The 21,169-nt window shown below is 41.3% G+C and overlaps 1 protein-coding gene across 1 annotated transcript in view; it reads right to left on the reverse strand.

Moving 5' to 3' along the window:
* Positions 1-21,169, reverse strand: part of ryr2b (ryanodine receptor 2b (cardiac)) — an 81,879-nt gene that overhangs the window by 47,876 nt on the left and 12,834 nt on the right. The window contains exons 18-49 of the mRNA XM_050071469.1: positions 19,267-19,508; positions 18,109-18,301; positions 17,764-17,983; positions 17,548-17,652; positions 17,326-17,429; positions 17,140-17,223; positions 15,793-15,952; positions 15,365-15,512; positions 14,967-15,175; positions 13,484-13,658; positions 13,097-13,305; positions 12,746-12,932; positions 11,786-11,918; positions 11,343-11,457; positions 10,886-11,046; positions 10,539-10,698; positions 10,239-10,325; positions 9,699-9,925; positions 9,221-9,434; positions 8,507-9,133; positions 8,183-8,383; positions 7,647-7,758; positions 7,369-7,509; positions 6,196-6,472; positions 5,910-6,024; positions 5,534-5,666; positions 5,050-5,153; positions 4,678-4,813; positions 3,731-3,917; positions 1,586-1,694; positions 510-630; positions 41-210 (exon numbers count right to left, since the gene is read on the reverse strand). Of these exons, the coding sequence (XP_049927426.1) occupies positions 41-210; positions 510-630; positions 1,586-1,694; positions 3,731-3,917; positions 4,678-4,813; positions 5,050-5,153; positions 5,534-5,666; positions 5,910-6,024; positions 6,196-6,472; positions 7,369-7,509; positions 7,647-7,758; positions 8,183-8,383; positions 8,507-9,133; positions 9,221-9,434; positions 9,699-9,925; positions 10,239-10,325; positions 10,539-10,698; positions 10,886-11,046; positions 11,343-11,457; positions 11,786-11,918; positions 12,746-12,932; positions 13,097-13,305; positions 13,484-13,658; positions 14,967-15,175; positions 15,365-15,512; positions 15,793-15,952; positions 17,140-17,223; positions 17,326-17,429; positions 17,548-17,652; positions 17,764-17,983; positions 18,109-18,301; positions 19,267-19,508 (5,566 nt within the window). The remainder of the gene's footprint in view (positions 1-40; positions 211-509; positions 631-1,585; positions 1,695-3,730; positions 3,918-4,677; positions 4,814-5,049; positions 5,154-5,533; positions 5,667-5,909; positions 6,025-6,195; positions 6,473-7,368; positions 7,510-7,646; positions 7,759-8,182; positions 8,384-8,506; positions 9,134-9,220; positions 9,435-9,698; positions 9,926-10,238; positions 10,326-10,538; positions 10,699-10,885; positions 11,047-11,342; positions 11,458-11,785; positions 11,919-12,745; positions 12,933-13,096; positions 13,306-13,483; positions 13,659-14,966; positions 15,176-15,364; positions 15,513-15,792; positions 15,953-17,139; positions 17,224-17,325; positions 17,430-17,547; positions 17,653-17,763; positions 17,984-18,108; positions 18,302-19,266; positions 19,509-21,169) is intronic.

Below are 21,169 nucleotides of genomic sequence, written 5' to 3' on the forward strand. Positions count from 1 at the left end.
CAGCTGAACGGGACAGCAAAACATAATTTTCTCTGCTCACAGTGTCAAGAGAGACAGCTGCCTGAAGGTCAGGCAGAAAGCCAACTTCAAGTAGGTGGAGAAGGAAATCCTGGTTCTCGATGCCATACACCCTGTCCAGGAATAGAACCATAGCTGCCTTGTGGTCTGGGCAGAACACTGTAGATAGATCAGGCTCAACCACCACACCATCTGGACAAACAAATGAAAAGTAAAGATCAAATGTTGGGACCACATGAATTCCACATTTATCTACACAATGTGTGTTGATCCCATGTCCAGACTCAGCCACTGCCATCACCATCATGTACTGGATGGTGCCTGGAGTTTCCCACCCCAGTCATATGACAGGAAAGTCAAAAGGACACTGTAACTACAAAAAAATCACATCTTTAAGAAAATCAGAATTGAATATGCAGCCATAGCAGACAGGGCATGTTTCTTCTTCATGTGATGGCTTAATTTATTGTAGTAAGATCCTCTTATTTGACCTTTAGACACTGAAGGAACTTGAAAGGAGATGCTGATGACTCCCTCGAGATCCTGAATCGGGATGAGCGACCTCAGAATGGCTCTGATGCGGATAGCTTCTCCTTTGCCACCTTGAATCAACTGGACGACGATTCAGAAGAAGACATTGTTATTGGTCGGTGATTTGCAAACATGCAATGCTCAAAGCACCAAAAAAGGGTGAAATGCAACCCTAACTGTGCTGACAAGCAAATAGTCTCGGTACAAGTTTCACTGATTTAATTGAGGAAATACGCATAAATTTGTATACGCAACACTAGGCCCTTTCTATGCAAATGAGTCTCAATGCAATAACAGTCCAATTCACAAAGATTAGCACTTTAAGTCAGACACAGTTACAGTGAAATTGTCTGCATCTTTAGAGAGTTGGTGAAAACTGGAATTTGATATTTTATTCTGCCAGTGTGCTTCATACATGGCTTGTCTCTGTCAGGTTTAAATTCCATGCCTGAAGTTTTGAGGAATGCCTTTGCACCTTGTCGGTCAGGACCTTTGGCTCGTGGTCTGAAAATTTTACTTTTTCCCTCTGCCATTGTTCTGTGATACTGCGTTACTGTGCTCTTGGTGTCAAGGCAACATTTTGCAACATGGATATTTGCAATCAGACACAAATAAAGGGCAAAGTGCACTCAGCTTCATGGGTGTGTTTGGGTTGTAGTATTATTTGCGCAGTATCTTTTGTGAATCTGACCTTGAGACGGGGCAGATAGCAGTTGCAAGTGATGCGCAATTCACGGTGCTATCAGCGGCTACAATCTATTCTTGTAAAATTTGTCCATCATACTATATATTGATGTAACATGATACAACATGAGTCTCAACGTAATGGAGTTCAATCAGATGAAAACTGATTCATAGCTTCAGTTTTATGTCTAAACATACAGTATGTGGACCAGGCCGTTCTGTGGAAAGTGTTTGTTTGTTTGGCTCATTACTTAAAAAGCACTTTGCGGACTTTCTCCATTAGGCTTTACTGTTTGAGACATCAGCAGATGTTGGTGCAGAAGCTGCTTCTGAAAGCTGGGAAAACACTCACGTGCATCTCTGGAGCACAGCGCCCCAGCAAGTCGATAAGGGCCGAGTAGAAGGTCATGATGGCATGCCCCATGTGAATGAGGTCATCATCATTGTCCTGGACAACATCTCTATTACAGGAAACAAACATAACTGTCACAAGCTTGTCAGCAAACTTAAATAAATCATTAATCATTTTTTTACATAATCAAATGATTGATTATTCCTAAATACAGCAGCTCATTAGTGAGATAAGATCTTTCCTTCTTATTCCCTAATGACTTGATTGTTTATTTGTAACTCTGACTGTAAAATCGAAGAGATGCAGACAGAGCAGTGTTCTGCTCCCACCCCACATAAATCCTGAATAACGCATCTTAAAAAATGAGCAGTGTCATTAAACTGTTGCCCTGTTGTATTTAGCTTATTTAACCTCTATTTACTGAGAGATGGTTGGCTGAACACAGATGCTGCGTTCAGCCAAGAAATGCTCAAGAAGCCTGAGAGAAAATTACTCTTGAGACTTATTATTATCGGGCATGAAAAAAGGGTGTTGAACAGGCTTACACCCAGTACAATGTTTTACTCCATTTGAACACTGTTTCCATTTGCCAATAAACTTTCAATGCATAACCAGCACAACAGTGAGCTTACATTTTTTTGTGAAAAATGATGCAGCAGAAATGAAGAAAACACGGAAAACAATAAAAATGTATTTTATGAATATTTCTCTACACTTCAAAATAGAAAATAAAATGTGATGCACTAAAATTGTAATCATGTGTGTGTTCCTGCTGAACTATCACAGTACAGGGGTGGAGGTTCAGTGCACGCAAGCGCATGCAAAATACACTACTCAGTATGAAGATTAATGCCAGAATGTGAAACCAAAGTTTATGAACATGAGCACCGCCTGGCATCTTTTAGCTGTCTGCTCTTAGCAACAGGTGCTGAGACTGCTGGAGTTAAAGGTAATCCAAGAAAATTGACATAATTATAGATGCAGCAAGATTTCTAGATGCGGTGGACGTTACAGGAGATGTGCAGTAAGAGTTGAGAGAAGCTTTAAGGCTCCCTCAAACACCTGGAAAAAAGAGAATATTGTGTAGAGTGAGAAAAGGGTTTAATTTAGTTAGTGGAGATTTAGTTTAAATCCCGTGCTTGGCAGTAATGCAACATTTGGAATGCAAGTCGTGCTAAACCAAAGAAAAAGCAGAACAACAGGTGATAAGGTTAGCACAACAAGCAGATTGGTGTGTAAGTCTGTCACTTTACGGCAAGCACAAATGAAACGGCAGAGCCGGAGGGCTCGCCTTTGAATTACTGGTCAGCAACAAAAGCAACAGAGAGAGAGTTGTGTGTAAAATAAGGACAGTGTGCCAGCGTCACTCCACCAGTGCAGAGGATCGTCAGTGTAAACACATCCAAACGCAAACATACATACATTGGCATTAGAGTTGCTTTTCAGTTTTATAGCCTGTTGTGACCCGTTGCCTTTTCGAAAAGTGTTTGTTCAGTGTTTGTACTGTGAAAAACAAAGGTGTTTGAAAGGTTCCTTGTTTTTATAATGAAAATAGTTTACAAAAGTTCTGGTGGGTAAAATACTACCTCAATCTCTGAAACTTGCCATACTGTTGGTTCTAAACAAATGAAAAGTACCGTACCCTCATGCATTGGTTGTTTTTCTGCTGTTCTGAACCTGCACCGAACTATGACTCCTACACCAGGGTATGAACCAAACCCTGACTTCTGTGAACCATTACCCCCCTAACTAAAACTGTTAGGTCCATAACAAAAACAAACTGTACATTTTAAGCTTTTACTTCAACTCACGCTCAACTTGCACAACATCGGCCATTGCCATGACAACAGACAACAACAGAACTTCCCCGTATGCACACGGTCGGACTTGTTTGTCTGTCGGAACAGACAAACAAGTCGTGTAGTCTGAATCCTGCATAAGACAGCTTGTCATGCATAGGTGTTTCTGGTGTGTGCCATATTTTATCTTTTTCAATTTATTTTAAGAAAACATCATTGGCTAATATATATGCAGCATTTTCACATTTGTGTTTCCTAATTTAGTGCCTAACATATTAAACTATGTGTCCTTACATACATGCACACAAATACAAAAAAAGGGCAGTGCTCAGCCTCTAATACTGACAGTGTTCTGTTGGACTGGTAGGTGGTGCAAGGTCCATCCATAGAAGGGTCCTCTGAGATCCTGATGGCTTCCTCCATGGCTGCTAGGAGGCCATTTCCCCCGTCACCTCGCAGGGCAGGGCCAAAACACTCAGGCCGACGTATCAGCAACCTCAACACCACATAGGCATTCTCCTCTACACTCTCACCTGTGGTGAAGAAATGCACAAAAGATGAAAATTAACCATCAGGTGGACTGGATGAAATTGTGGCTTCTGTGGGAGGGCATTTGTTTGTTTTAGATCCTATTTCACTCAGAGATTCATATTGATTTCATAGGAGAGGAAATCAAATTCACCAAGACCATCAATAAAATCAATATAAAGTATGTGGAGTTTAAAGACTGTCTTAAAGAGGCACAGCCGAAATCACTGAAAGGCACTTGGTATGTAAATCCAATCCCATTTGGCTGAACTGTCGACACCCTCAAGGACAATTTGAATGGATGCCGTCTGGGCACCACTTCAGAGTAAGAAAAATCAATAGCAGAAGCAGCAGAGAGTTAATTACCTCTACTGCAAATAGTTGACTTAATTGGGAGCGTGACATGATGCAGCCTCTTGTGCCTTTTTAACTTTGTATTTGGCTCTTGCTATTCTAGCACCGTAGCAAACATCCCAGGTGTAATAAATGCCCTGAACAGGTTACAAGTCAATACTATAACTGAATATATGAATACATAAATAATACTGTTAGTGAAATACATTAGTTTTTAAAGGCTACCAAACAATGCATTTCACTTAAAGACAAATGGGCAAAGAAAATAACTTGGGCCACCCACATTTTAACCGAATGGGACAATTCGGTTAATTAGGTAAATTCAGAATGATATATTTATATAAATGTAAATGTCCTATCACATGACATCTATTTTGAATGGGAGAGCTGTGGGTAGCACTAACTGGTTACCATTGCAGAAGACAGCAAAACGTAGAAAATCTAGATATCGCTCGCCCTCCACAGGGTTCCATCCGATATCAGGATAGCCTCTAGCCACTAGCATCGGACAGCTCTGGAGACCGCAGCCAGCAAGGTACTGGACCACCTGGGTAGTAGATTGGATTAGTTTCACAGATACTGGGCTGTTCCAGCTACTGTAATGGGGTAGAGCAAAGACTATGAAGATTTCACAGACAATGACAGAGCCACCATAACATCAATAACAGAGCTGAGTGAAATGCAAAATAATATGGAATGGCAGAGCATGTTCATAGCAAACCAGAGCACTTATCACCTATTAACAGCAGTACTGTGGAGGAAGACACAGAATAATAAACTCACCTTCTCTAGGTCAGGTTCCCTCAGCGCTAAGGCCAGTTCATTATTATCCATAACAGAGGCTGCTGCCACATCCAGGGGAGTGGCCCCACGCATGGAAGGTGAAGCTAAGGGACGAAGGCATAAAACAATCTGAACACTAACTCATAAACTATATATATATATATAATGTCAGGATATTGGGACTTTTTTTTATCATGGGGTTGCCATCCTAAAACCTTCACAAGGTTATTTCCTTGACTGCAGAATAATATCCGAGCGAAAAGCGAAAGGGTCAGACACAAAAACACATATATCTGCGTAACTAAATACAGAAAATACAGCTAAAAATACAGGTCCTGCAATAAATTTTTACTTTGTAGACTACCTAAGTCAAACTTTCAAAGTTACATCCTTGCAAGAGCAGCACTAGCTATGGCCTCAACAGTGGAGTTGAACATCTCTTGAGTGGAGTTCTGTAGTGTAAGGAAGAGAGAATAAGATATACCCAATCCAACACTGCTGTTTTCCAGCAGGTAGCTCAGGTGGTCAAACAGGGCTCCCTGATTATGACGGCTGATGCGGCAGAAGTAACACAGGAATCGACAGCAGCTGGCCACCATCTTGGGAAAAGTAATCTCCTAACAAAAGAAAATCAATTCATGGATATAAAGAAAAATAAGATGTGAGGAAGTAGATGGTACAGCTGACTTTACTGCAGGGTTTATTACCCTATTAATGATGCATATCAGCTATAACACATGATTTACCCTCATCTTTGAATTATGACCTATGGAATACCAATACTGTCACAGCTAATACAATAACCTGTGTCTTTCTTACACACATTTTCTCCATATTATCACAATAAATTACTCTCTCACCTTTGATTCCCTTTCTCCGAGAACATTGACCATCACCTCCATCACAGTCTCATGCATCCCCAGTGCCCTCATTAGGTTGGGGTGCTGGTAGAAAACTTTATTGTTCATGATGTCTCTGCACATAAAACAGTGTATGTAAAGTAAAAATTGGAAAGCAAATGTAAGGATATTTTACACATCATGATGCATATATGCTACAAGTTAATCAATCAATCAATACAAATAATTACACAAGATCTTAATAAATCAAGAGGTGTCAAATAAAGCATTACAAATGTCCCCCTACCCTAGTCTTCTGATCATCAGCCTCTCCTCCTCTTTCCCCATGCGCACACTGAGGAGGGAGCGGATTTGGCTCAGGGAGGACAGAAGAGCCATGGTGTCTTCTACCGATGCCTGGCTGATTGTGTAGGCTCTGCAGAGGGGTCCTGCCATTTGGCCCCCAAGTCCCTGATACTGGCGGTGCAGCAATGAGAAGACAGCTCTAACCAGTTCAGGGTCCTCCATCTCAGCCTCTTGAGCCCAATGCACCATCGTGTCAGAGATCAGTGTTTTGAGGGACTCTGGAGAAGAAGTAAAAGTAGAAAGAGCAGCGACTGAATGTCATGTTACTCAGTTTTTGGATATTTTTTAGGTAGCTGTCTGGCCGAATTCAACACATCTGAGACAACATCTCTGATGATGGGTTAATATTTGATGTTCTCATTCACATGTCCACTTTGAACCATCTCCTCATTAAAAGTTCCCACAATATGAAAAATACACTTCCCCAGTTTTAATCGTGTGTCCCTGTGTAAACACATGTCAAAGGGTCAGTATCAGAGTATCTTCACATCAAAAGCCCAGACTTTTCTCTCTGTAAATGTTTTCAAATGTTTCATGACTCATCCTGCACTCAGGGGCAATTACAAAAGTTCATCCAATTTGGTTGACTAGCTAGCCACACTGGTCATATAAAACTGCACTTCACCATTTGTGGGATGTAAAAGCTAACAGAGCAATATGGAAAGAGATAGGTAGAGATGTGTGTTCAGATACCAGTGGGCAAAACCTTTGTTTTAATTTTCAAAATAATGTGGCGTAGGTCTAATTTATTCATCTCTCCCTCATCTTGCACCTAATCTAACAATGAGGAAGGTGTGGGTGGAGCCAACAGTCCACTCAGCAGCAGATTCCACTGCAGCTCCGTATCACACAAAACTCTAAGCCGGCCCATTTTTAGTGGTAAAAATCAATTGTGAAGTATCTGATTTCAGTCCCTTTAGTAACTGTACGCTGCTCAAATATTCCTTTTCACTGTAAAATACTTCACGGCTAAAGACGCTCTAACTTCTGTTTAAATGGGACTTAAATACAACTCAGCTATGCCTCTATATTGATCCTGAACCAAGAAATGCTGCACAATCCCATGTGTACGTAAATTAACAGGGCAAAATGTACAAAACATAGATGCACTTACTGGCAATCTGCGGTCTACTTCCCTCCTCCTCTATGGGTGTCTTCTTCAGTCCAATGACTCTCACCACAAGACTAAGAAGTCGCTCTTTTAGAGACATCTCAGCATCCTCTTCATCCTCTGTGTCACTATCCAATTCAATGCCTGCACAGCAACAGCCAGTGAGATGAGATTTACTCAGTAACAATCATGGTAAGAGCGTTCTCAGAGCTTTTTCATAGTGCCCTGGCTCAGTGTATGAATGAGTGAATGAACCAGTTAAATATAAACAGTGTTCATACCACAGTGTGTGTTGAGCAGGTGATGGAAGTCTTGCAGGAGCTGTTGGATTTCCTCTGGGCATGGACAGTTCTCCTGCTGCTCATCCTCTGTAAAGCTCAGCAGCATGTTGATCTAAAGACAGGTCACAGATGAAACACACACAGAAAAGAAAATAGTCTTAAAAAATGCCACAGTTTTATGGTAAATCATGATGACCCAGCATTTCTATATTTTTAAGGTTTTTACTTTAAGAGTGCACAGCTCTTGGAACAAAGCAGAAACCACAACACAGCATTTTAAACACTACTTTTTAAGCTAATGCTAAAAACACAGGAAGCAATGGCGAAGTGTGGCAGCCACTCCAAGCTGCTTTGATACTAGAACTAAAAGTTGGGGATATTTTAACTTTCTTCAGCAAATTGCTGGTAGAGAATACCTGCAGTCCTGTGACTCCTGTGACATACTGACCTATGTTACAAAGAATTTTATCCTTACTTCAGTGCTGCTTGGTGTGTTTTCAGCGTAACATTTAGAATTTCATTTTAGCAAACTCAACCTGCTCCTGTGGAGGTGAGCGGAACTCCTTGGTCTTGCGGGCAGTGAGAGCGGCAGACATGTTAAGTGCCTGCATGACCTGGTTGTAGCGAAAACGCTGGTTCTCCTGCAGCTGACCAACAAAGCTGTCAGAAAAGGCAACCACAGCTTCTACCCTGTGGCGCACCTGGCAGTCACACAGGTAGGACAACAGATGGCAGAGCTGCAGAAAGAAATGTATTTAATCTTCCTTTATGGTTCATTTAAAGCAGCTTATAGGAATATAATGATATAAAACAACAGGAGAAAAATGACAATTGTCAAAGAAATCTGTTGCCACGTTCACCTCGAGTTTGACAGCTTCTGGAAGCTTCATTTGAAGAAGTCCTTCTTTAGGGGTGTCATCTTTGTTGTTGCCCCCTTTCCATTGTTCTTCATCATCACTAGCTTCTTCTTCCTCTTCCTCCTCCTCGAGGGTTTCGGGATCAACGGAGAAGACTCCAGGCTCTATCAGGCTCAGAACTTTCCCAAGGTCCTCATCCCCAAATACCCCCATAACCAGCAGTGTGTAGAACAGCCTAATTAGGGGAACCAGTAGAAGCTCAATGCTGCCTCCTACAGGATCCCTCACACCCTGACCCACAGCCCACACTCCAGCAGTCAGCATCTCCACAGTCAGGTCTTTTAATATGTCCAGAGGGATTTCTGGGCTGTCTGTGCAGGATATTTCACCTGCACCATCTCCTTCCATCCCATCACTCCTGACAAAACACGGAGATGAGAAATGCATCCGTGGTTTTAGGGATGTGCTGAGACTAGTGCTGGAAATGCCCATTGGAGGCTGACTATTCCCCATATTAACACCATTAGCAGGGCTGGGATAAAGGGTGATTTCTCGGGTCTGGTCAGTCATAGGCACAATATATTCCTGGTTCATCATTTGACATGATGTGCTGTAGCTGCTGAGGTGAACCTAAAGAACAACACTTTATTATTTACTCTACAAACACCACACTTTCCTGAATGTTACCCAAAGAATAACATAAACTCAATCAATCACCTGAATGAGCAGCTGGTAAAATGCAGTACGGAGCAGACCAGGGAGATGGGGATTCTGAATGGCATGAAGGACCTGGGATTGGTCCACGTGGCTGCAGAGGGCATGACAAACTCTGGTGTTTCCAAGGGCGCATAAAGAGCAGTAGAGGAGGAGTGTGTGGTGGTGAAAGGTCAAGAGGTCATCATGTTCTGACAGCTCCAAAATGTCAACAGACCTAGATGCATTGTCATCAAAACGTAAACACAGTTTCAGTGTTGCTGCTTGCTCAAGATCAAATTAAAGCTCCAGTTGATGACTTCACACAATGTCATTTTGTTGCATTTTTAATGATGTTACACAATAGACAAGTGTGTGTTGCCTGGTGCTTGCAGATCACAGTGGAACAAGAGGCATGTGGGTAAACGACACATGCATTACTTCCTGTGCACTTAAATCTGCAAGCCCCATTCCAAAAACATATTTGTTTCAACTCTTTTACCTGTTTTCATCAGGGATCTGAAGGGTCATGACTTGCAGGGGCTCACAGCACTGGATTCTCCAGCCATGGTGCTCATCAGGCCGATCCACCATCACCTTTAATGCACTGTCTGGTACCCTGGTCCACAAAACCGGGTTGAGATGCTGGACCTGAAACCTTGGAGGACACTGAGGGGTGGCATTCCTTCTTTGGCTGCGAAGCAAACCTGCTGACAGTGGCATCACATTCTGGATAGAGCAGAAGGAAAATGCATAAAAAAGCTGTGGCAAACCACTTAACATTTACACAGAACAGAACAGGCTTAACCACCGATTGAAGAACAGACTGAGAAGGTTACCTTACAGAGCAGAATCTCCTCAACACTGAACTGTTGACTAACATGCTGCAACATAATTAATTACTGATCCAATCTGTCAACAACAGTTCGTCTAAATTTTTTAAGTATGTTGCTCTTATATCATGCTGACAAGCAGACAGGGGTAAAAAAAAACACAGCGTCTTTCTAATGTTTTTGACAGGATTAAAAATTAGTTCCTTTACCTTGATGCGGCCTAGTTCAAACTGAAACATGATGCTCGTGGTGGGCTTGACAAAAACAGCAGGAAACAGCTTTGTACCGGCTTCCACCTAATTAGCAGTGAAACAATATTGTCTGAGTCTAATAATGCAATGCTCCAAGTTAAACATTACTCAGTAGAATTACTTCAATAAGATATTTTTCCAAGCGTAACAGACGATGCTCAATGAGGTTTAATGTGTATTAAATTTAGATTAATATACACTTATAGAGGAAAACAGAGCTTAGTCTGAACAAATCAAATAGATTCCTGTGTGACCTACTTGGTAGAAGGTGGCCATCTCCACTCCGCTGGAGGTGAAGGTGAGCAGCCCAGTGGCTGTGTCAATTAAACAGCCAATTTCCAACCCTGCACTCCTCCGACTTGGAGACAGGCCCGTTGCCTCTCCAGCACACACCATGTAACAGTTACACCGCTTCACACTGTGCAAACAAATAGCCTTATGTTTAATTGGCAGTTTGCTGATAGTTTCTCATGAACACTCAAAAGAAGACGATGAAATCCTAGAATCCTATGACGTAGTCTGAGATCATGATGTAAAAAGGATGATCATGACATTAGCTCTGACTGCAGTGTACAGACAGTTAAACTGTTTGGTATAACACTAACCTTTCTTGAACTTTTCCACTGTCATCTCCAAGGGTCACAGTTACAGTGAGGATGCTGTCAGTGTCAAAATTCATGTCGTGTTGATGAAAGTCAGAGGTCACCCAGCCTGCCCACACATTAAAAGGCTCCTGGCCTGGAAGAACCCTCACTGAGTAGTAATACTGTAAAAGGGAGGGCAGTCAGTGTCACTGTTTGGTGCATTACATTGACTAGCCAGAAGCTAAAGAGCTGTAAAATCCAAGTGCCTAATCCCTGCAGTGCAATTTGTTTCATTTAAGTGCACTATGAGGCTGCAGAGTGTCCAAACACATTTTGCCCTCTGTTATTATTCATGAGCATTGTTGAATAATTTAGAAATCGCGTTACAAAATATTTGTTTTCTTATCGAGGTTGATTTTGAGTATGTTCTGTGATCATCTGGTTATGAGATAAGATAATGAGAAAATGAAAGCCTTACTCTGGAGCTCTGGATAAGGTGATCACGGTTGTCTTTGTCAACTACGACATCTTCTAGAAGCCGTGCAGAAGAGTTGCTGCTGACTAGCTCTGGTTTAGTCCTCTTCAGCAAGAACCTGCAGAACAGAAACACAAATTTGTTCATACACAGCACAATGAACAGGTTTATTGTAAATGTGGTGAGCCTGTTTGCTTTCTTTGTTTCTTTTAACAATCTACATTTCCTTAATTTGGGAACAATTCAGTCATTACCATCCTTTTGTCATTTCAATCATTGAGTAGACAAATATGGACATGCAATACGCATCATTTTTAAATAACTGGAACATTATTATTCTAACTTAAGCACTTATAACCCAAATATTCATGTTTTTACTTCTCCATATTCCAAATTATATGCATTTTATTGCATATTATTCCAGTTTAAGTTTCTATACCACCTACCGTTGTTTCAATTTGGATGTTTTGTCATGACTATGATCTTTATGGTTCAGCTCATCTCTTGAGCCAGCAAAGCTGTGGGCTGCATTCATCAGCACTTCAAAGTCAGAGTCCATCTCCTCCTGCTCTTTCCTTCCTAAAAGGACAACGGGAATTAATTACAACAGGGCCCTGGGGAGCTTAAAGAGAACAACACCAAGGTCATGCTTGTAGAACACAGTGGTGGAATGTAACTAAGTAGCCTACATTTACTGACATTACATTTACTAGTGAACTTAAATACAAAGTAGTATTTCCATTTTATGGAATGTTATACTCCTTATAGTCACCTTAAAAATGTAGTTGATGCATATTTCATATGCTGCACTGTGCAGTGTGTATTAACTGTTTTTGTTGTGTAAAGCATCTGCACTTATAACTGATCATTTTATTAGTATTTATTATTGTGCAATTTGTAGATACTGTTTTTATACTGCAAGAAATCTGCACTGGTGACTTAAAATGTAGTTATTGTGTATTTTATACTGTATTTTATGCTGTCCAGTGTGTGCCTACTGTCCTTTTTTATGTGGGGCTTCTGCTTTAAATTTCTTGTAAATGATCAATGTCATTGCACGCTGACCTTTTGATAAATTAACTAAACTAAACTAAACTTAATCCTCCACTTTGGTGTTAGTACTTTTACTTCAGTAAAGGATTTGAATACTTCTTCCACCACTGGTAGAATATCACTGCAAAGAAGAGCTGCACAGATCTCACAAACTATTCATTTTACTCTATTTTTCATCTTGTAATAGCTATGTGGATTTCACACGCTGCATCAGAGATCATTTCACATGCTGTTTGAGCTTATGGTGAACCAGATGAGGCCTTGTTGTGGTACTTTTTGGAGTCATCTTGAGCTCTCTGTGGCTGACTTGAACACACTGTACATGATATGATATGATGTGCTATGATCTGTACCTGGAGAGAGAGAGTTGGAGGCCACTGGAAGCACACCGCCCGCAGGGCTAGTGAGGACAGCAGCACATTGGATGGACATGCTGAGCCGGTAAAAACCCATCTCACTGCCTGCACCGTGGTGTGCAAACAACCGCTGAGAAACCCTCAGGCTAGATAAGGAATCCTTTGAGCCACTGACTCGAGTGACCTTGAATAAGATTTGAACAAGATTTTCAGGATCAGTGCTGTCAATTAACCGCTGCTATAAGCGACCCTGGGTCCCCACAGAGCCTCTGCACCATACTACATGCTTGAGAAAACATATTAACCAAGTTACAAGCTAAAAGAAAGTCTATACACTGGTAAACTAACCTGTAAGTTGTGATCATCGGGCATTATCGAGGTAAACTGAGGCTGTTTCCAGCTCACCCACAGGGCTGGGTCTCTGGCCATGTTGGCAGCAAACGGTTCATAGCCTTCCTGCAGGCCACACACACTAAAGTACTGCAAAGAGCCCACTTGGCGGCCCAGGTTCAGCCTCCCCACCTGGTTTACCCCAATACTGACCACAGGCAACAGGCCTGGGGAATGTGAGGAGAGAAAAGACGCAAAATATTGTCTTGGATACGGATGGACTTTCTCAAGGGGAAAACACTGCAACACTAAAAAAAAAGGTTGTCTCGATTTATTATCTTTCAGTTTCATATTCAGTAATTAAATGAAAGTCACTTTAAAAGGTAAAAAACAACTCTCCCTCACCGTCTCTGACATCAAAGTCCTTGGCAGCCAGCTCTGATCCTCTGTCATTAAACAGCACCTCTCCATTGAGCGTGACCATCATGGTGCGTTCAGCCATGTCCACCAAGCAACCCACCACATCGCCTCTCTGCCACTGACGTCCCAGGGGTTCAACGCCCTGATGGTACCACTGAGCCTGAAAGCAAAAGGGAAAAAAAGACAAATGTAAAAGCTTCAGACGGAAACAGAAAAAGAGATGAAAGAATCAATATAATATGGAAATAGTCCAGCAGAAACAGTGACTGCACCCAGCGTTTAATCAGGGTTACACATCTTAATTATAGCTGTGCTTTTGGTCAAGCACAGAGTTTAATTTAGATGATAGTGTCTGGATATGCAACTTTCACATACTGAATATAGCTTTTCTGTTTGGCTTTCAAATGCTTCATTTTAATTCCTCTCATTAGACAGATATTTTACAGACAAGCATTATAAGGCCACAGGTCTGTCTCTGTCTGTCTGCTCTCCAAAACATCCTCTGGCATCACTAATGATCACACAGCCAGTTTGTAAAAAGAGTTTGACTTTTTATTAGATTCAGTTATATTGTAATTCTGTATACTGTGAGAGCAAATCAAGAAATGTCTAAGAACTGTGGGAACATAAAGTCACTTTATATTATGACAGGAAGGAAAAATCCAAGTCTGGGCTTTAAAGTGGAAACAGACAACATTTAAACTTTGCCCTCCATAGTGTCTCTAAGTGGTGTTATTGTTGGCACCACTCGCAAAGACAACCCAATCGCTTTCCGTTTTCTCAGAGCCCAGCAGTTACCAAAAACACAGGACACACTGCATTTTGTTTTTCAGTTACTTTTGTTGTTCCATTGTTCTGCATTTCCGCTACTGGGGACAGTAATAGCAGAGAACTTACATTGATACTGTCACAGAGAATTATGAGATGTGCCTGTACTTATGAAGGCAATAAAATAATGATGAACAGAGGCTCCATAGTCTGAACCAAGACAGCAAACTCTTTGTTTCCCTCCTTAAGTTCTTACCTTTCACAATAAAAGCCTTAGACACATACAGTGCATCGCTGCTTACCAGAGGGAACTTTAATTCACTCAGATCATCTGCTCAGAAGACACTCAACAAAACATCTTATAATACTCTTTGGTAACCGGGATAGCTATCCTTTTCCTGTTTTGGCTGCACATGGTTGAAGCACTTCCTTTGTGCCACAAAACGAGCCTTTGTTTTCCCAGGGGATCATACTTGGTGGCAGATAGAGTTGGATAGTGAAAAGGACGCATATAGGGAACCAATCTAAATGCTAATAGTGTCATTACTCTGTAACCTTTACATTGTGCAGTCCACATTTATTTCTTTATGACAGGCTAAAGTAAAAAAGTTATCTATTTCCACTTTTACAAAGTCACACTGTGATTTGGGCTTGTTGGTCATGGGGCCACAGTAGGAACAGTCAAATTCAAATATCTCACCTCAGATCCATCGAAGACGTACGCCTGATCATCTGAGCCGAGCTCTTTGTCTGAGGGACAGCCCGGTCGGGCCCAGCCAACTCTCATATTCCCAGCTGTCACTATTTCAAATTCAAAGTACCACTTCCCTCGGGTGACGGAGTATGATTTGTCTGGTCTGAACACTCTGCACTTCTCCGCAGAGAAGAGACATGGATTTGATAATGTGGCTGTAAACCCAAGAAACAGAAACAACATGGTTATCTGCTAAAATAATGAGTTTTATTAGTTCAGTTGATAACAAACACAGAGTCTTATTATTAGACTTATACGGATTATTCTATACAGGCTACAATGAACATGAGTGATACGAACTCAACTACAACTGATTGGATTGACGACAGGGCTTTGAGACATACTGCGTTCCTGGCTGAGAGACTCCAGGCTGTAACCGTAGGCCAGCAGGGTACAGACAGCCTCTCTGACACTCTCCCTGCCCACTCTCCTTCTCCTTTCATCAAGAAGGCTGTAGGGCACGAGGTATGGGCTCCGCTTCGCTTTCACATCCTAAAAATACAGATACAAAGAGCAAAAACGGGCGCTGACATTTGTCAGAGAACAGTATCAGTGTTTGTGTTGCCAGAGATTGTTGCTATGTGCATGTCTGTGTTGTGACTAAGAGACAAAGTACGGGGAATACTTTTTCATATACTATAGCCCCAACACTATCTGAAAACAAATTCTAATTACGGTTACAGACAGTATTATGACTGAAAACAAGTTGCTCAAATGTAGTTTCTCCACAGCAGTGTCTGATGAATGCAGTACTGCAGCATAGAATACAAACCTGTTGGGCTCCATAGGTCCAACCCTGCTTAATACGCTCTCTGGCCCATACATTGTGATCATTCTCCGCCAGCAAGTTAACCACTTCCTCATGGGCTGGGCTCAGAAGAACCTGGCTCAAGTCTACTGGGGCAGGTCTGTAGCCACTGGGCTGCTCATACCTGAGAAAGGAAATAAAAAATAATTGGACATGAGTGTGTCAAGATTGGAAATGACTTTCAAAAACGTTTTGTAAAATGAGTGGTTATGATGTAGTTGTGCTTCTAAAGTATTCATGAGTAAGTTCATCAGAAGTAGAGCTTCCCTAGACAAACTCTCTATGAAAGATTTAGCATGAGGCAACTCACATGTTGGGCTACAAACAACCGTGCCCCATGCTGACAAACTGAAAGCCCCCAATTTTTTTCATATGTGGAAGGGCTCCAAACTATAGACTATTTTTTTCTTGTGATTCCTGATAATAAAGCTGTGCCATCTTGCAACACCTCACCACATTACAAACTTCGTTCTGAGGTGCTCTCTCCTGAGTTGGAATTTTTTTTCTTCTCAGATTGTTTCACTTGGTAAAATTACACAGAAACCCATCAGTGAAATGATGGTTATTTTCGTCTGCTTCCAAAATTGGTTTACTTATGACTCCTATGATTCATCTTGCGCCTTAGTTTTATCTGAATAAGTTGTAATCAGGTACAATATTTCAATAATTTGCATTAAAAAAGCAAAGATTATAGGAACACCAAAATAAGTTGTCCTATTTGGCAACCCCTCAGAGTTATCTTGTGACCCCTTGGGGGGTCCTGACCTCCAGGTTGGGCATGCTGGACCCACTGGTGTGTGGACTACCATTTTGAGGCTTTGACTTTGGCATGCTGGCTGTTGCCATCTCGGTTTTTGAAGCCAAAAGTGACCATGTTTGGATGAGAGGTTGGAGCTGTGGAAGGATACACATTGCTACGCCTCTATCCGGATTGACAGGTCATAATGGAAGTGACTTGTCAATCATAAGGAAGCATACCTTGCTTAATTGTTTATTTTACTCTAAATGAGACCATAACTTGCAATATAAGCATCATGCTGCATTGGAGAAGAACTGAAACTAGTAATTGAGACCATGAGCTCATTAGGAAAATGTTTACTGAGGAAATAAATCAAGTGAGAAGAAGGGTCATATTTTCACAAAGACTTATTTCAGTGTAGTCGCCCCCTGCCGGCCATCACAAAGAATGCAAGTTTACGGCACTTCTGCACTGGTTTCACTTTTCAGACCCTGAGGCTGTGTCCTCTACATTGATAAGGTCTGTGCTCCAAACAAAAAAGCAATTTAATATAATAGTAAACATGTACGTACTTGGTGGCTAGTCTCATGTATTTGACCCTCTCCTCAGTGTAGTCATCAGTCAAACCAATGTGGAAACCGAGGGCGAGAAGAGTCCTTCAGGAGAAAAACAAGAATATTCACTCATCATGAAAACAAGCCCCATTTAAAAAACTTTCAACATTGTGTGTAATGTATGGGGCAGGAAGTAGACCTCACCTGAGGGTGTCCTGAGCCATCTGAAGGTTGTGGTTCCTCTCCTGCTCCGCCAGCTTGGAGAACTCCACAAGACAGGGATCATGCTTCTTAACTTCATCTCTCACCTGTTTGACAAATGCTGATATTTTTTAAAGCCGCAAGTAAAATAGAAGAGAGCTGGACCAGTAAAGTACAATTCCCTTACGTAACGTGACAATATGACTTAATTTGTGTTTTTCTTACAGCTCCGTGTGTCCATCCAAGGTCAATCTTGTCCATTGCCCAGAGTTCATGGATATTCTCAGCCATTTTTTCACGGACATTCTCAAGTTGTGGAGGCAATACCACCTATGAGGGTAATATGAGTAAATTATAATCAATTATAATTTTTGTAAAATAAAACAAAAGTAAGAATTATTAAAAAAAAAGGTCTGTTTGACTGTGCTGATTTTTTTTTACCTTGCTAATGTCTACTGGTGTGGGAGTAAAGGTCACTGGAGTAGCAGGTACTAAGGGGCCAATAAGCTCTCGTTTCCCCTCTCCATGATCCAAGATGTATTTCTGACATGGCTCTAACTTCAGCTTGATTCTTGGGAGCAGAGCTTCAGAGCACGGAGCAAATCCTGGTGGGGGCAAGAAGCGAAACTCTCCATGTCGTCCCCCAAAAAGAAAACGAACCCTAAATTTCCAGAAATGGGACAAAGAAGATATTTACATTATCTATTAAGGTCCTCAGAAGTCAAAAGTGTTAAGTTAGACAAAAATACATAAGAATGAGTGAACCACCAAATCTCCACTACTGACTTGACTCCAGCTGAGAAGCTGACCACAGGATAAAGAAGTCCATGAGCACTGAAGTTCTCCAGCATGCCCTGCACTGGGAGACCATTGACCCGGAAAGAGATGCAGGGAGCACTGAGGTCCAGACAGCAGCTGACCACATCGTCATCTTTCAGCAGGTGAGGGAAGGGGGAGCTTACCCTGCGGCCCACGCAGCCTGAGATTCAGGACACACAGCCTTTTGAAGTCATTTGAGTTCCCATTTTATCTTTTTTATTGTTACTTTCTACTCAACTGCAAAATAAGACAGCATTCAAGTGCAGCCATACACTTTTAAGACTGAAGGATTTACCATACTTTATCAAATAAAGACCCAACAACTATAATAAAATGTAAGATTTCCTGTTTTCTGAATTTATCCTAACGTGGCATAAACAAATCTTTGATGTCGCAGCAACACTTTTGATTTCTACACTCACTGCAAGCATTAGTGCTGCTGCTGCTACTGATTTATACGCCCAATTTCTCCCAAGCAGGCTGAAAGGAACCAGTGGTAACATGTAAACAATGACCGTCTGTTATTTGAATAGCTGCTGAGATTTCAAGTTTCCCAAACAAGCAAATTAAAAAGCGTCTGTTTTGTTGAATTCCTTTGTTGCTCATTTTACTTAGGCATACTAAATCTCCTGTATATGCCCTTAATGAAGCCAAATGAAATGCACTAAGATAAATTTGTACCATTTTGTAACATCTGTAGATACTGTGTTTGCCTCACAAAATTTCCTAGAATATGGGAAGCAATAACAATTGTTTAAAACTGTTTCTATTATGCAATCCCTTTTGGTTTGTTAGATAATTATAGAACACAAATCAAAACTGTGTGAGGGTTTGTAAGTGTTTCCAGCAGAAGTGTTATCACACCCTGAATTCTAAAATATGTCTCTATTTTATGTGTGTATTTCTGTTGTAGTATGTTGCTGACAGTTTCTGCAGGTCTGTACTCTTTATAGATATCTTGCATTCCTAGATCACAGTTGAACTCTAAAGGCCAGTAAAAACTCTGGAACTGCTCACTACTGAGTGCTCTGAAAAACCTAATATTATCTTATTTCAGTAAGTGAGTTCCCCAGTAGGACTTGTACTGTACACTGAATCTTGTACCTCGTTTGATCTCATCCTCACCTGACCACAGATTCAGCCCATCAAAGCCGTAGGAGCAGAGGTCGTCTCCCACCCCGTTGCCTCCCCAGCCTTTACCTCCCGTGGGCCTGGGCTGATAGCCCTCAGTGCGAGCCCAGCCGACACGCAGGTGTGTGGGCTCAGATGTGAGGAAGGAGTCCACATGATCCACAACCAGCTCATAGTACCACCTCCGATGCTGAGCTGAATCTTCCCCCAAAGCCAAAAAGATGTTTGGTCTCATGCTGTGGTGGAATAATGTGCAGAGTACAGAAGACAAAAGAACAAAAAAGACAGAGGATAGTGGTGTCTTTCTTTGGTAAGATTTGTTAGATTTGATTATCATGGTTTTTAGTATAATATTAACTTGAAAGACATGAATGGGTCTTTGAAATTACAAGAAATGTTAAAAAACTCTTTAGCAATAGAGCACTGTAGGGTTCCCTCGACAAAAGTCAATGAGATTTTTTCCAGTGGATTCTATATTACTGCAGAACATAATTTCTTTTGCAAACAAAAGTTTATAATGCTTACAAGTTTGTTAAGCAAGATAATCTTAATAAATGAACACCACTTCTACAACATTTTTAAGTTTTGTTTGGGACGTTTTTGCCCGTACTGATAGAGCAGCTGTAGGTAGACAGGAAAGGTGGGACAGAAAGAGGTGGAATGACATTAATGATGTTAAGCTGTGAACAAACTACACCACAGTTGCATGACTTCAACTTCACCACTACTAAGCTATCAACTTAACTACAAGTGAAAATACTAAAAAGTGAAAAATCTACAAGTTGAAAAGTTTAAGTAAAAACAGTTTGCAAGAGAGCACGTATAAACACAACAAGTACGTAAAGGTGGACCGGTGAGTAGATGAGTTTCCGTGTTCGGTGTGATGACATTTAACCTCCTTGACAACCTCTGTAGTCTCATTTAGGTACATGCTAGCATTTATTGTTAACCTTTTAAAGACACAAAAGCTTCAAAATTCACAAATGGGGTATTTACTGATGTATTCTATGGAGTGACGTCTGCGAGCTAGTTCAGGCAGTTAACTCAAGCTGCACTGATTCATACACACGTCATACGTCACTCCCCATATGTCATCTGCAAAACACACCGTCCTAATTTGGCTCGCTATTTAACCTGCAGAATCTTCCCAGCTCTCCCTTTGCATTGTCTATGCCGCTGCTGCCCTGCATCAGTACTTCCGCGCTCTCTTTCAGCCCCACCTCCACCCCAGCATCCACCTGCAGGCTCCGGCAAGGGGGGAAATATTTAATCACCACTTCCCAATATCTCATATAAACATATCTGCGGGGAGCAATGGGGCGCCAAACTCTAACTACGTTCTGCTGTTGAAGTAAACATTTAAATGTGAGTTGTCTGACTGAAATGTTAAAAAGCATTGTGTGCTTGTGTACCCACAGGATATAAGGACAATCCCACTCAAAAAATGAATGACTTCGAGATAAGGGCAAATGCTAACTCATTCTTTAGGTTTTAGGACTCATCCCTGCAGCACTCTATATGCATATGGTTACGATATGAAAAAAACAACTATTAAGAAGAGCATGAAATCCTGAGAAAAGTGAAGAATTAAATGCAGTGTGTCAAAAATATTGACAGAATGTCTCGACAACTGTGAGGAGTTCAGGTTGGAAAGGAAGGCTGGGTATGTATGACTGGAGTGAGTAAAGCAACACTGACATTTGCTGTACCAAATAGAATAATTGAACTGAATATAAAATAACTGAGTAGACATTCTCTGCTAGATGCTTGTTTGATTTCTAGCTTGCTACCCTCTGTATGACCACACTGCATTTTTCTTATGCAGAGCTTTTGGTACTCTCTGCAGTCCACACAGAGCACAACTCAACTCTCAGGAGAACAGCACATTCACTGTTAT

Source organism: Epinephelus moara, chromosome 19 (genome assembly GCF_006386435.1).
Source record: "Epinephelus moara isolate mb chromosome 19, YSFRI_EMoa_1.0, whole genome shotgun sequence".
Lineage (NCBI taxonomy): Eukaryota > Metazoa > Chordata > Actinopteri > Perciformes > Serranidae > Epinephelus > Epinephelus moara.